General features: G+C 36.7%; 1 protein-coding gene across 1 annotated transcript; it reads right to left on the reverse strand.

Annotated features, from left to right (window-relative positions):
- Positions 1 to 525: 525 nt before the first annotated feature.
- LOC141637326 (uncharacterized) lies at positions 526 to 1514 on the reverse strand. The gene is made up of 2 exons (XM_074446881.1): positions 875 to 1514; positions 526 to 761 (listed from the first exon to the last, which is right to left on the reverse strand). The coding sequence occupies exons 1-2, from the start codon at positions 1503 to 1505 to the stop codon at positions 727 to 729; spliced, it is 666 nt and encodes a 221-aa protein (XP_074302982.1). The 5' UTR covers positions 1506 to 1514; the 3' UTR covers positions 526 to 726.
- Positions 1515 to 16971: the final 15457 nt, after the last annotated feature.

A 16971-nucleotide genomic window follows, 5' to 3' on the forward strand; every position in this document is an offset into this window, starting at 1 on the left:
AGAAAGATACTCGCCACCACGATCTGAACGTAATGTTTTAATCTTTCTACCCAGCAGGTTCTGTACCCTATTCTGGTATTCCTTGAATTTCTCGAAGGATTCACTTTTATGCTTCATTAAGTAGACATAACCATATCTACTTAAATCGTCCGTGAAAGTGATGAAATACCTATAGCCTTCTCGTGCGGTGATTGACATAGGTCCACACACATCCGTATGTATGAGTCCTAATAGGTCAGCAGCGCGCATTCCAACACCTTTGAAGGAAATTCGAGTCATCTTACCGATGAGACATGATTCACACGTGCCAAATGATTGAAAATCAAATGCCGAGATAGCTCCATTTTTGATGAGCTTTTTTACGCGTTTCTCATTAATGTGTCCCATACGGCAGTGCCATAGATACGTTTGATCTTTGTCACCAACCTTTAACTTTTTATTCATTACGTGTAATATTTCGGTGGTCTGATCTAAAACATAAATTCCGTTCATGGAGACTGCCTTGCCATAAATCATATCGTGTAATGAGAAAATGCAAGAATTATTCTCTATTACAAATGAAAAACCAAGTTTGTCAAGTGCGTAAACCGAAATAATGTTTTTCGAAAGACGGGTACATAATAGCGATTATATAAAAATAACTCAAATCCGCTAGGAAGCTGGATCACGTATGTTCCCCTCGAGACGGCAGCCACTCGTGCTCCATTCCCGACACGCAGGTCCACCTCACCCTTTACGAGGGGTTCGATGTTTCGGAGCCCCTGCACATGATTACACAGATGAGAACCACAACCAGTATCTAGTACCCAAGTTCCGTAACTTGCGTGGTTAATCTCAATCATATGAATAAAAGTAGAAGAGGAAGAAAACATACCAACAGGTTTAACGCGACCTGCCTTTATGTCCTCATGGTATACGGGACATGTACGCCTCCAATGCCGAGTCTTGTGGCAATGGTGACACTCCATGTTACCATCCTTGCTCTTTGTCGCGCCTGATGAGTTGCTCGACTCACCAGGCCCACTCTTACCTGAACCCGACTTCTTAAACTTCGCCTTACCTACTGCTAGGTCTGCCTTAGCTTTGCCCTTACCCTTGCCCTTGTTTGACACAACGAGAACATCCTGTTTCATGCTCCCACTGAACTTCATGTCCTTCTCGGTCTGTACGAGAAGGGAGTGCAGTTCATGGGGACTTTTCTTCAAATCATTCATAAAGTAATTCGCTCTAAAGAGCGCAAAACCATCGTGGAGTGAATGAAGCATGCGGTCAATCACAATGTTCTCGCTGATTTTACAATCAAGCGTCTCCAGCTTCTCGACATTCTCAATCATGCTGAGAATGTGTGGGCTAACTGGTTGGCCCTTCTGGAGTCTCGCATCAAAGAAGCGAGTGGTATTCTCATAGGTCACGATTCTCGGTGCTTTCGAGAATTCCTTATTGAGCGTGGTGAAAATCTTGTTTGCACCATGGGCTATGAAGCGTTTCTGCAAATTGGGTTCCATTGCAAAAATGAGTACGTTTTTAATCGCACCCGCTTCCATACAGAAATCGTTAAACTTGGCGATCTCATTAGCTCTAGCCGTGGGACCTGGGTTTGGCGGGATGGGCTCTATTAGATATTTGAGCTTCCGTCGCAGCGGCAAAGCATTCCGTAATGCCGCCTCCCGGTCCGCGAAGTTTGATCCATCATTCTTGATCGAGTAGGCGATTCATCCGATTCATGAAGATCCGAAGCCGGGACTCACGGTCCAATGTGGCACTTGGCATTGGGTCATTAGTAGGACCAGCCATTTCGTTATAGCAGTTTAATTGATCGTGTTCTACCTTTGAAAAAGAAAGAAAAACAAAAAGGAAATAAGCAACTCATCGAGGTGATTTAAGTCTATTTAAAATTCATTTTAACGTGTAGACTCATTGCACTTGCATAATTGATCTCCCTCAAGAATGATACAAGTGATCCCAAGACTCAATTTCCGTAAATTGATAAGCCAACTGTTTAGCTAATTCTTCCGTAAGAACTCTTGGTCGATAGATTTCCGTAAATCCTATCTATAGTCCACCATAATCACAGGATCGTACGAGTGACCATAGTGTTGAGATAAAATAGGTCAATCGGTTCCAACTTACCCGACGTAGAAGGGGTCATATTATGCCTACCGACGAAGAAGGGACTCATTGGAGTTTGACCTATAAAGACCATTCTCAATTTTGGTTTATACGAGGAAGATCCCATCAACTTAATTTTAATTCATTTTAAGTGAACGAAAAACTAGCATTACGTGAATGAATTAATTTAGGTGATGGCTTAAAATCGTGTGACATATGAATGTCATAGAAAACTAACGCGTGACCTCTATATGAGTCAGTTTTCATGCAATTATTAGGTGGTTTGGTTTTAGGCGGAATATGATGCATATTATCGTTACGAAAAATAAATAAATGAATGCAATACGTAAATAAAATTCCTAGTGTGGCCTATCCTAGTAAAAAGAACATAATACAACTTTGGAATCCACCGTTGGACCCGAAAAGCTTGTCTTGATGTTCCATATTTGTCCATGCAGCGGGAGTGAGCATCCAGTTCTCCATCTTTGGTCTTCTCAAAAATTACAATTTAAAATTTACAAATATAAACCTATTTACATTCTAAATACAAAAAACTGTAATTACAAGTGAAAAAAAAAACCAAAACGGAGATACGAGATCTCAAAATACAACCAAGACCGTGTTCCATCATTACGGTAACACGTTCTACTAAGTCCACACTAAGTTACAACCGATTGTAAAATAAATAAATACGTAATAAAAGCATTCAAAAACATTCAAAATTAACGATAAATAAAATGCATCAACTAAAAACAAATTTATTCGTGACATAATTCTGTAATTATGTTAAATTTATCCAAACCACCTTTTAACGATTAAAATTTATGTGATAAAACCGCTTCTATCAGTTTAATTTTAATCTATTACAATCCGTTACTTTAAATAGGCTTTAAAATAACTATATGGTACGTGAGTGAACCGTGTCACTATCAAGCGAGTGTACAACATCCGTATGATGTACAATTTATGGCCAAAAGAGAATTTAAAACAAAAAGAGTAAAATTCAAAGCTGCCAAAACAAAATCCCTCGATCCAGGGACAAAAGTGCTTGATCGAGGAACAAAAGGGCTCGATCGACTGAACTGCTAGTCGATCGAGAGGTATGCCAAACAGAAAGAACTCGATCGACAAAACTGGTGGTCGATCGAGGACTTTTATCAGCAAGACTGCTCGATCGAGTACGAGGACTACTCGATCGAACAGTGGGGTTTTAAACAGAGGTCGATCGAGTACTGGAAGTGCTCGATCGAGCAAAAACAACAAAGAAGGGCTCTCGATCGAGTAGTAACATGTTCGATCAAGGGCAAAAACATGCTAAAAACATAAAACCCTCGTGAAAACAGTTTGACATAGCAAAACAATTGCAATTTTTGATCTAAAAGGCGAAAATCAAATCAACAATTGTCAAAAATTAACATATTGTTATAATCTCCGTATAAAATAACAATATGCAAAAGAACAAATCGAAAAATCAAGCAGAAACAGCCGTGTAAAACATGTGACGGCACGGTTTTCAAGATAAAAACAACAACAAGTGCAACCGTGTAAACTGGACACGGTTCCCAAGACAAAAATTGCAAAGCAGCCGTGTGCAAAACAAAAAAAATTCTGCCGAGAGGCTGCCGCACGGTTTTTATGACAAAAACAAAATCGTTTCAAATCGATTTATGAAAAATCACAATGTAAATTTACGTGGCCTCGCTCTGATACCACTTGTAGGGAAATATCCGTAAAATTCCCTTAATTTTAAGGATTATAACGTAAATATAACATGCGATTTATGGTCATAAACGAAATACAATAGAAAACGATAAAGATAAAGAATCAACCTCGGGTCCTTTGATGTGCGGCGTAAAGAACAGAAATCAACAGAGATTTCCTCCTAATCGTTGCACCCAAGACCGTCTGAGACTATGCCCTTGTGCTAGAAATGCTCTCTAATTGACTTGCAATATCGAGAGAGCTATTGTGAGGTTATTCGATGTGAGATCTAGAAATTTCAGAGAAGAATGCTCTGAAACCCTAATATTTTTGTCAAAATGAATGATTAGGTTAGAAAGGAGGAGAGGCTCTCCTTTTGTTCCTCCATTCGGCCAACCGTGAGCCCTCATGGGGAAGTGGGCTTCCACTTCCTCTTAATTTTAACTCGTGGTCCGGCTCGAAAATTGCTAAATGTATATGACGCGGTTTTTATTATAAATCGTCATCGGTTATCGGCTATTAAAATGTCAACTAATAACACGGGTTAGTTGAAATATTAATACATGTCCGATAAAGACAATATTGTATAATTAATTCAATATTCATTAATTAAATATAAATCGTTTATATTCAATTTACGAATTAACTGTTTAATTCGTCTTAGCCATTATTATTTAATCCGTATTAAATAATTATCTCAACATCGCGTTTGACTAATTACTAGTCAATAACTCCGACTAACTGGTTAGTCAAATTTGGCATCAACATGACTGTATTTTCATACTGTCACATCTCTCAAACGTATCTTATAGGTGTGACTTTTAGGGACCCGATTGATCACCGCCATCCGTATGACAATAACGTCAAACTTATCTAGCAAGCCAACCGTTATTGATAAACGTGGATCAACTGATAATAATACCAAAAGTATGCCCTTTGATCCTTTTAGAGATTTATAAGTCCTTACACTAACTGTAAAGGACACCAGCCCCAACATGCTCTCCTACCAAGGACACAAAACCTCAAAGAATATGTAAAATAGGGAACTAAAGATAAGAAATGACCCTAATAGTTGCTAGAAATCATGGGAATAAGGTTAATTCGGGGACTAAATGTGCACAAATATGAATCACATCAATTACCTTACGATTTCGAGGCAGAGGGGAAAAAGACGGTCTTCCAAATCTTCCTTTTATTTTCTCTCTTTTTCTCTTCTTTCTCTCTAAGTTTTGTGTGGTGGAAACATGAAATGAGATAAGGATGAGTGGTGTGGGTGGAGTATATATGTGTAGATGGTAGGTCGAGGTATATAATACGCATGTATACGTGTTATGTAATATTATCATTATCATTGTTATTATTATTCCGTCTTATAACATAACTCGTAGAAATATAATATAAGTTTATAAAAGATAATTACCCATTTATCGTTGACTAGTCTTTGACCAAGGTAATAAAATACGGGGTATTACAAACACACTCCATGTTATGCACAACTAACCAACAATAATCGTAGCAGCGTACAATAATAATAACGATAAACAATAATCAACGAATTACGTTAGAGCAATAACAACAACATTCACGTATAACAATACTCATACCATAAGTAAGCAGGTCGACCGACCCACATACCACGACCCTGCATTACAGTTGCTTCATACTTCCTCCCGTTTCCATCGTTACACTTCTCGCATAGCCATGGTATACAAGTAATATACATCAAGGGTGAGTAGAATATTCTTACCGTTTCAGCAAAGATCCGCAACAACGAGGCAACCAAAGCCTAGAACTTTTCCTCTATGAAATCACCACCTAAAACATTCAATATTCCGCAATTACAGGAAACAAACGATCAAGGCAGCCCTCAACCCAGGTCACGGTTGTATACGAACAGCCCCACACTTACCACGGCCCGTTCTTGCGATGCGTGACACTCGCTACGCATACACAATTTAGTCAAGCAATTCCCATAACCCCGTCTACATCAGTCAAGTCTCGCTATTTAGGGTTTAGGTATAATTCCCTTGTTGCAAATCAATCATGGCTAACAACATTAAATTACGAGGTAAATAGATTTAACAACTTACAAAGGAATAACGGATTTGGGAGCTGATAACGTTATTTTCAGTCGTTTGGCCTTAATCAAAATAAATCCTATAATACTACTAACAAATAGCTAGCGGTAAGTAGGGTATCGTATCCATAGGGAGGTGAGATAATTAATCTAGTTTGTTTATATTTAAGTTCGTCTTAAAGTAACAATTTCAAGGGGGTTTTGTTTGTTTGATTTCTAATAACTAATTGCAAGTGAAATGAAGATGAAATACAATAATATTAAAAGATTCTAGGGATCGGGTTCAAAAGGTAGTCATCAAAGGGTAAGGTTTAATTCATTGATCGAGCAATTTATATTGTTGAAAATCATATGATCGGTGGATTCTAATATGTCTTTTTAGATCTAACTTTACATGCAATCACTATTATTAAGTCGGTCTAATTAAATTATCGTGGCCTATACTAGTCTTAACCCGGTCGGTGAAAATTCTAGTTTATCCAAGACTAATTAATCAATTCTGATCAGTAATCAATTAACTAGATGAAAGACAATAATTGAACAACAATCAAAAGCAATTTAACAATCAATTCATAAGTTAACCCTTTTCTAACCACCTAGATCCCCTTCACCTAGATTAAAGGCTTAGCTACTCATATTAAAGGGAAGAACAACACTAAGATTAATGAACAATATGACTAAAAGCATAATAAGATGAACAAAACAATCATTGAATAAACTAGAACTTGAATTAATAATAATTGAAGAAAGATTAGAGAGTACCGTCATTAAAGAGCAATAGATCCGAAGCAAATATCAAATAAACTAAACTAAGAGTATTCTAAGAGAGTTATTAGGGTAGCTATGCGAAACTAGGTAAAATAAGACGTAAAAGAAACCAGGGTACGATTTGGGTATTTATAATAAAACATAGCCGACTTAAGGAAATTGCGGAAAAATATGGAAACAAGTGGTTCTTCGATCGAGCCTATGTGCACTCGATCGAGGCATCAATTTTCAGAGACCCCAACTCTCGACATTGCATATTTTGATCAATTAAGCTGGTTCCTCGATCGAGCCTCACTTTACTCGATCGAGTATGAAGGTTCCTCGATCAATCCTCCTTGTACTCGATCGACGAACTTGCTCCTGTCCACTTTCTTCGTATTCTCTTCTTATTTCTCTTCCTTTATTCTTCTAGATTCCCATGCCATGCTTCGTGTATTCCTTCATGCCCATTCCGCGATGCCTATTTCATTCCTTTGCTCCTCAAATACATCATCCCTGCATTAAACATCAAATAGCGGAAGTATCGACATTCTAACATAAAAAGCATGTAATAAATATAAACTGGCACAAAAACCATATCAAAAGCAACTAAGGGGAGGCATAAATATGTATATAATTATGACTCATCAAACTCCCTCAAACCATCTCTTTGCTTGTCCTCAAGCAAAGCATCACACAATACATAAGGTAATCATACAAATGGCAAATAAACAACTCAGAGCTAATGTTTAATGCATACAAATCCTAAGCTATCCATAAATGTAACAAAGAAATAACCAGAGTGTACCAATAAAAAAAATTCAAAGGTACGGGTAATAGAAACTGCAGATCAAGTCTCATGTCATCATACGATAGACAAATCCCAAATACCTTTCGATCTTGAAAGACAAATTAGTCCGATTCTCGCTGATTCACTTATCCACTCATAAGTATGTAAGGGTGAGTTATATGTGAAGATAGAAAGAAGTAGAAATACTCACTCTGCTTATGAAACATGCATGCAATCTAATGTGATAGAGATTTCCCCAACTAGTATGCATCCAATATGTAGACAAAAGTACATGTATCAAGGACAATAAGGGTGGAAAATGGGTTAAAGGGATAGAAATGTTTTGTGCCAAAGCACATTATGGATATGTGGAGCTAAGACGGTAGTCGCAGCACTAAACCAAAACAAAATCTATGATAATAAATACAAATGAACCCAACTTAGAGAAATGATCTTAACTTTACAACACATGAAAGAGAATGAAGTACTCTCCAAATATGCATTAGACTCTAACGACCATCCTTTCGATCCTTGACAAAAGCAAATGAAGCAAACAATTTTTTTTCTTTTCAATTCTCTTTTTTCTTTTTTTTTTCGATTTTTCTTTTGCTTCATATTTTTCTTTTTTTCTTTCTTTCTTTTTCTTTTACTTTATTTTTTTTTCTCTTTCCAACACAAGGATACAACACAATTGCTAAAACGTAATTTGCTATACCCACATGACAACAATAAGTCCCAACCCAACCATAATAGCAAAATAGAAATGAAAAATAAGCAAATGCGACTGTCCCGAAAAAGGTAGGCAAATTCTTGGATTGTAGCTAATAAATGTAGGATATAGAATGGCTACAAGGGTTCAAACAGGCTAACAAAAAGGATATTATAAGCCTTATTTGAACGGTAAGAACCGCTAATCCATATGTACTTAGTCAAATGAAAGCAATAAAAGTATCAAGAAATCAATGTCACACTTATGCATTTGATATTACACATCCCACTGGGAGAAACCACACTCAAGCCTAATTGACAATGAGACTAGTTTATTGATGTTCTTGGCCTAGGAAGCTCAATAGACCTCAGAATTGAAGTAGTTTACCAACATAAATTTGTCAAATCTAATTAGCATAAGGCATGTAAATAAGGTTAAGACTCATGTTATGAGGTTTGTTTTCATGAATAACGGGTCAAAACAATGTACATGTACAACTAAATTGGGATTCAAATGCAAAAACAATGCAATTTAACACCATTGTTATTTAATTCACCAAAACTCGACCTAAAACAAAGTAAAAACATGTTTTTGTATTTTAGAATTTTTTTAATTTTTATGGATTTTTTGGTATATAAATGCACACGACAGAAATAAATCACATAACATAATTAAAGACTCCTTCCCCAAACCTAAATGTCACAGTGTCCTCATTGTGACGCCTACAGCATAGCAATCACACAAAAATTTCCATCAACCTAAAGGACACATCTAACAAAAGCAATGGAAAAGAAATAGAGATAATGCAGTAAAAGTTGATACAAGGGAAGAGAATATTGGGTAAGAGCTTAGGAGTTCCCCCAACTCGGCTGCAAAAATAGGGGAGAAATATTAACCACGCAATTCCATATCCTCTTGCTACGTTTCTAACCCAAAACGCTTGGTTACTGGATCGAGTAGTGCTAGGCTCGATCGAGTAACTAGTGCACGAACTAGATTTCTGCATTTAAAACAAATGCCCAAATAAATCACAATCAATACAACTTAAAGCACGTAATAGTAAATCAAAAAGTAGCGCATGTGCTACACACAAACATAAGTAGCACCAATAAATAGTCCAAGCAAAGAATGTAAATGACGAATAAAGTTCTTGATCATCAAACTCAAAATCTAATATAAAATACGAGCAAGTATGTTCATCGCTCTTTAAGTCATCTTCATTTGGAAGGAGATAAGGCACGTCATCCATCATAGGAGCTTGCTTCATCTCATAAATTCCGAAGGGCTTCTCTCGGGATATCTCTGCTTCCAAAGCATCCAACTCGGCCTCCAAGTCAACACTGTCATCACAGCTGTAAACCATCTTAGAAGGAGGCTCATCGCCATATATCAACTTCTTTATCTCATCCACCTCCTTCCTCCATGGATATAACGCAACAGCAGGGGCGTCAGATGGATTCCTGTCCAAACAATAAGCAAAGGAATCCTGAATAGGTGGATCGATAGCATTAAGCATATAACGTGGATCTACTGAGTGGAGACGCTTTATAGCGTTTTCAAGAACAAATGTAACAGTGTCATACCCAACTCTTAGTTTCAAACTACCATCCCTAACATCTATGAGTGCTCCTGCAGTGCGGAGGAACGGTCTACCTAGAATAATAGGGACTTGAGAGTCCTCAGCCATATCCATAACGATAAAATCAACCGGAATGAAATATTTTCCTACTCTAACTGGCACATCCTCTAAGACACCCATAGGCTTCTTTAAATATCTATCGGCCATTTGTAAGGTCATATTAGCGATACGTAGTTGACCCATATTTAAATTTTGCATATAGAATACGGCATGACACTAACACTAGCCCCTAAATCGCAAAGGGCTTTATTAATAGCTACACTACCAATATGACAAGGAATAAAAAAACTCCCTGGATCCTTAAGCTTAGGTGGTGAGTTAGCTTGTAGTGCGGCCGCGCACTCCTGAGTGAATGCCACCGTCTCGATTTCATTAAAAGATTGCTTCTTTGGTAAGATCTCTCTCAAAAACGTAGCATAAGCCGGCACTTGAGTCACCAATTCAGTAAATGCCACTGTCACTTGAAGATTCTTCACTACCTCCATGAACCTCCCAAATTGTTGTTAAAGCTTATATTTCTGCAATCTTTGAGGAAAAGGAAGTTAAATTTTAATTGGCTCGACTTCTTTAGTTTTGGTAATCGGTTTAGAAGCATTATCGTCAGTTCCAGAGGTGACTCGATCGAGTCCAGTGGTTACTCGATCAAGGAACCTATTTTTATCCAATGCCGTAGCTGAAACACGCGAAGTTTTGTCATCTGAGGGGGTTCCTCAATCGAGCCCGTGATGTACTCGATCGAGTACGCTGGATCCTCAATCAATCCTGCTCTGGCTCGATCAAGTACTCACTTCAGTCCTCTTTTTTTCATCTTTTCGCTTATCAAATGTTTGATCTTTACAAATTTCTTTCTCTTCATTGTTCAACTCGAGATTGCCTAATCCCTTAGGATGCATATAGGGAACATCATCTTCATTAATGGGCACGTTCGGACTTTGATAAGTAGTAACGCTCCTCAAAGAAATAGCATTAACTTGCTCAAGTGCTTGTTTACCTTGAGGAGGAAGATTGCCGGACTGTTTTGAAGGATTTTGAGCCGCCATTTGAGCAACTTGAGTATCCAACATCTTGTTGTGAGCCATTAGTTCGGAAATCTGAGCCGTTTGCTTTTGTTGAATCATCAAACTTTGTTGCAATAGAGCTTTCATCTCTACCATCTCATTATTTGGAGCTTGAGGAGGACGTTGCATCTGTTAAAAACCTCCTTGATTTTGCCGAACAAAATTTCCTTGTGGTTGAGTACCACGATTTGGAGGAATAATATAAGCATTCTGCGGCGGGGCTTGAGCATAAGCCTTCTGACTCATTTTAGGGAAGATGTTAGAATATGGAGTACCTTGCTTGAAAGATTGGAAAGCATGAACTTGTTCAATGGTACTCATACACTTGGCCGTAGTGGGGCCATCTATCCCAAATCTCTCGCAGGACACTTCTTGTTGAACCATATGAATTATCTCTTCCTTATTACCCAAAGACTAAGTAGTCTTCAACTCAGATATTTGAGCCGTTAAGGCCTCCAACGGTGCCGCAATAGCGTTATCTGAACTACTTCTTCTCTTACTACCTCTACGGCTACCATACTCAGCAGTGTGAGTAGCTATCTGATCAATAAACTTCCAAGCATTACCGTCATTAGTATTATCCTGGAATCTTCCATTAGTAGCTGAGTTAAGAAAACCCCTGTGATCGCCATACAACCAGTTATAAAACTGGTTGCAAAGGAACCAAATCTGGAAGCCATGATGGGGGGCGGATCGAACTAGCCTCTTTAAATGAACCCAAGCTTCATTAAAATCCTTGGTAGGACCTTGTTTAAAACTTGTAATTTGGCTTCTAAGCGCATTAGTTTTCTTTGTTGGAAAATACCTCTTGTAGAATGCAAGAGCTAGTGACGTCCAGTTAGTGATTGAATCAGCCTCCATATCCAAGTCACGTAGCCACTCTGTTGTATCATCTGTAATACCCAGCATTTATGATACCCGTAATTAGACCTAGGGACGCGTGAGTAAACCCACATGCACTCAGAAGCAAAGGATAATCCTCCTACGAGGCCAAGTAATACCTAAACTAGACCTAGTAGACTTCCAGTGGACCGAGTAGAACCTCAAGTGGACCATGTGAGTCGGCACTCAGTTGAATGAGGGTACACTCGACCGAGTGAGAGCCACTCGGTCGAGTGAACCGGTCACTCGGTCGAGTGAGCTGAGCTGCACCCGGGAAATGATATTTCGGTATTTCATCTTATCCTAACACCAATACCTTCATTCTCCTTCTCCTTCTTTCTCACTCTAAATTATTCTCCCCTCTCTCTAATGTTGGAGCTTGTGTCCTCCACAATTAGTGTGATAACATTTATAAATCTCTTATAGGTTCAGAAGGGTATACTTTGTATTTTACCAGTTGATTAACGATTACCTAATAACGGTTGGCTTGCTAGAAAGTTTGACGTTATTATCATACTGATGGCGGTGATCAACTGGTCCCTAAAAGTCACACCTAAAGGATGTGTTTGAGAGATGTGATTATAGAAATGTAATCACATTGATGCCTTATATGACTAAAAGGTTAGTCCATGTATTTGACTAAACAGTTAGTCAATGTGTTGATGAGACGATTATTTAATCTAATTAAATAATATTAGCTGAGACAAATTAACTTTCAATTCGTAAATTGAATATAAACTGTTATATTTAATTAATGTATATAATGTTAGCTTGAACGAATTAAGATGTTAATTCGTAATTAAATGTAATCGGTTATATTTAATTAGCTAATTATAAATATGCGATATTTATAATTAAAGTATATATTATACGAGATTGTCATAATAAATTATTACAGACCGGTATTAATAAATCGACTGCAAGCTGTTATGTGTAGACTTATTAATATGGTATAAAATAAATGACAATTTATAATTATACACATTTTTATACATTTTTGGAATAACCGAAAATAAGGAGATTTTATCCTAATTTTTGGTTGTTGTCTAAACCGAAATAAGAGTAAAAATAGGAAGAAAATATCTTCCCCTAATTACCCATTTCGGACGGTTTAAGAGGGATAAGGGGGAGATTATTTTCTCACTTCTCTTTTAACCTAATTCATTTGACCTAATATTCTCTCATCAAACAAAACACAAAAAAAAACCCTAAAATTAATCAGTTAATTTGGGGATCTCATTCTAGCAATTTGAGGGCATTTCTCGGAGCATCTTAGGTGCAACTAATAGGCGAATATCATTTTGATATTTTTCTTAGGCCATTATTGCTAGGATCGAAGGTTGATTCTTCGTCCCTATTCTCTTTTGTTAATGCAAATTTCATTTATGACTAGTTTTCATATTTATAATTTCGTTAAAATCCTTTTAATTTCAAGGGAAGTATACCGATATTTCCCACAAGTGGTATCAGAGCCAAGGCCACGAAATTATTTTTGTATGATTTTCATAAATGATTTAAACAAAAATTTGGAGAAACGAAAAAAAAAACAATCGGCCGAATTTTTTTTAAAATGCCGAATCATTTTTTTGTATGCCGAGTTGATTTTCGGTTTTGATTAATCTTTTTTTTTTCCATTTTGATTTTTCATATTATTGTTTTAATTAGTTAAAATTATAATATGATAATTTGTAGATGTTTTGATTTAATTAGGATTAAATTGAAATGTAAATGGAAATTGTTTTTGATTAATGATGTTAAATTTGTTTTTGCTATATAGTTTTTGGCATATATGGTTTTAAATCGTTGTTTAGAATCATGTTTCATTAATTTACATGTTTAAATTAAAAGGTGATTATGCCAATCTTGTTCCAATAGCAACTATAAACAAATTGTTCATCTTTATGTTTTTGTTTTGATGAAATAAAAAAAACATTGGGCTGTTTCGTTTTAATTCAGCCTAGGAAATTTTTTTTTTCGTGTTTTTGCTGAAATGCCGAGAAAAAAAAGGGGAAGAAAAAAAATCTGTTTTTTTTTTTTCTGTTTTGCTGATATTGCCGAGAGCAATTTTTATGAAAAAAATTTCTAGTTTTTTATTTTGTGGCAATTGCCGAAATAAAAAAATGGGACTGTTTTTTTTTTGTTTTTGCAATTTGTCGAGAGCATAAGAAAAAAAAGAATTTTTTTTTTCGTTTTTGCAAGATGCCGTGGGCAATTATAAATAAAAAAAAAATTCTGTTTTTTTTTGTTTATTTTGGCCAATTATTATTATCAATAATGTATAATAATTGTTGTGAAAAGGTTCACAAATTAAAGATACCTAATTATTTTAAAGAGGTTTAAAATATTGTTGGATTAATTCATATTACAAGATTTATATGTATTAAGATTAAAATTATTGTGAGTAATTGAGGAATTGTCACATAATTTGATCAATTAAATAGGTGGTTTGGATAAATTAATCTACATAATTAAGGAATTATGTCTTGCATGTTTAATTTATTAGTTGATGCAATTTTTTTTTAGTTGAATGAATCGTTGAATGGATTTATTTACGTATTTTTGCAATCGGTTGTAATTTGTAATACCTAGTGTGCCCTTAGTTAAATTATGTTTTTGTAATGATGGAAACATAATTTTTAATGTAATTTGAGATCTCGTATCTCCGTTTGGTTTTCTTTAATTATTAAGGTTTTGAAATTAGAATGTAAATAGGTTTATTATGCAATTTTTAAATTGTAATTTTGAGAAGACTAAAGATGGAGATTGGATTGCTCACTCCCGCTACATGGACCAAGATGGAACATCAAGACAAGCTTCTCGGGTCCTAGGAAGGATTCCAAAGTTGTATTTATGTTCTTTTGGTAGATAGGCCACACTAGGACTTTATTTTTGTTTTACGTTTTACCGTTCTTATTGCTTTTCATTCACATGATAGTTAGTGCATCATATTCCGCCTACACCAAACCACCTACTAAAATGCATGAAAATTGACTCATATAGGTAGAATATTAGTTTTCATAGACATACAGATGTCACACATTTTAAAGCCATCACCTTAGTTTATTGATTCACGCATTCTAGATATTATTTCACTTAAAATGAATTAAAGTAAAGTTGATGGGATCTTCCTCTAAAACTGAAATTGAGACTAGTCTTTATAAGGGCAAACAACTATGAATTCCTTCTTCGTCGCTAGGCATATAGGACCTTACTCTCCATATGACCCCTTCTACGTTGGGTATGTAGTTTGTGTTGACTTAGTTTACCTCAACATTATGATCCGAAGAGTTTCTCGTGATTATGATGGACTAAAGATAGAATTTAAAGAAATTTATCGACCAAGAATTCTAACAGTAGAATTAGCCAAAAGGTTGGCTTATCAATTTACAGATAATTGAGTCTTGGGATCATTTATATAATTCTTGTGGGAGGTCAATTGTATAAATGCTTGAGTCTTCGCGTTATAACAGTATTGCATTAGACTTAAATCATTACGATGAGTATGCTTATTATATTTATTCTTCTTTTCGCAGTGTAGAATACGTTTATTTTTTATAATACTGTTACAACAAATGGCTGGAAATAACGAAATTCCAATGCCAAGTGCCACACTTGTACGCGAGTCCTGGCTGAAAGCTTTCATGGACCACATGAATCAGTTCACACGTCTGAAAAATGACGGGTCCAACTTTGCGGACTGGGAGGCATCATTGCGGAATACTGCCATTGCTGACGGTAAGCTCAAGTACTTAACTGAGCCAATACCGGTAAACCCATGCCCCAATGCAGGAGTTAACGAGTCACTTGCCTATAGTGACTTCGTCATGGAAGCGGGTGCGATAAAGAACGTACTCATCTTTGCAATGGAAACCAATTTGCTGAGACGCTTCATTGTCCAAGGTGCAAACAAGAATTTCACCACGCTCACTAACGAGTTCTCAAAAGCACCGAGAATCGTTACTTTGAGCATACCTGTCGCTTCTTTGACGCGAAACTCCAGAAGGGCCAACCGGTTAGCCCACACATTCTTAACATGATTGAGAATGTCGAGAAATTGGAGGCACTTGATTGCAAAATCAGTGAGAGCATAGTCATTGACCGTATGCTTCATTCACTTCATGATGGTTTTGCCCTTTTCAGGGCAAATAACTACATGAATGACATGAAGAAAAGTCCTCATGAGCTACACTCACTTCTCGTACAGACCGAGAAGGATATGAAATTGAGTGAGAGCATGAAGCAAGATGTTCTTATGATTTCCAACAAGAATAAGGGTAAGGGCAAAGCTCCCGGCGACCTAACTGTAGGTAAGCTAAAGTTTAAGAAGCCAGGAAACGGTAGGAGTGGGCCTGGTGAGACTAGTGGCTCACAAGGCAAGGCAAAGAGCAAGGGCGGTGACATTGAGTGCCACCATTGTCACAACACTGGACATTGGAGGAGGAACTGTCCCGTTTACCGTGAGGACATAAAACCAGGCCGCGTCTCTCCTGTTGGTATGTCATCTTATATTCATATGATTGAGATTAACCATGCAAGTTTCAGAACTTGGGTACTTGATACTGGTTGTGGTTCTCATCTGTGTAATCATTTGCAGGGCCTAAAAAACATTACACCTCTCAGAAAGGGTGATGTGGACCTGCGAGTCGGGAATGGAGCTAGAGTTGCTGCAGTCTCGAAGGGAACATATGTAATCCAACTCCCTAGTGGTTTTGAGTTATATTTATATAACTGTTACTATGTACCCAGTTTGTCTAAGAACATTATTTCTGTTTCCGTACTTGATAAGGACGGTTTTTCATTTTCAATAAAGGATAATAGCTGTATTTTCTCTTTCAATGAAATGATTTATGGCAAAGCAGTTTCCATGAATAGAATTTACATCTTAGATCAAACCACGGATATATTACACGTGAATAATAAGAAATTAAAGGTTGGTGACAAAGATCAAACATATCTATGGCATTGTCGAATGGGACACATAAATGAAAAACTTGTAAAAAAACTCGTCGAGAATGGGACTATTCCCGCATTCGATTTTTCTACATTTGGCACGTGTGAATCATGTCTTATCGGCAAAATGACTCGAATTTCCTTCAGAGGTGTTGGAATGCGCGCTAGTGACCTATTAGGACACATACATACTGATGTATGTTGACCTATGTCAATTACCGCTAGAGATGGCTATAGATATTTTATCACTTTCACGGACGATTTGAGTAGATACGGATATGTCTACTTAATGAAGCATAAAAGTGAGTC

Source organism: Silene latifolia, unplaced genomic scaffold, assembly GCF_048544455.1.
Source record: "Silene latifolia isolate original U9 population unplaced genomic scaffold, ASM4854445v1 chrun_scaffold_16, whole genome shotgun sequence".
Taxonomy (NCBI): Eukaryota; Viridiplantae; Streptophyta; class Magnoliopsida; order Caryophyllales; family Caryophyllaceae; genus Silene; species Silene latifolia.

Excerpts from the sequence above, each read along its gene's own strand:
- LOC141637326 (XM_074446881.1), bottom strand. The coding sequence starts at position 1,505 with ATGGAACCCAATTTGCAGAAACGCTTCATAGCCCATGGTGCAAACAAG. Across the intron at positions 762-874 it reads AGGTCGCGTTAAACCTGTTG|GGGCTCCGAAACATCGAACC; the intron begins GTATGTTTTCTT and ends AATCATGTGCAG.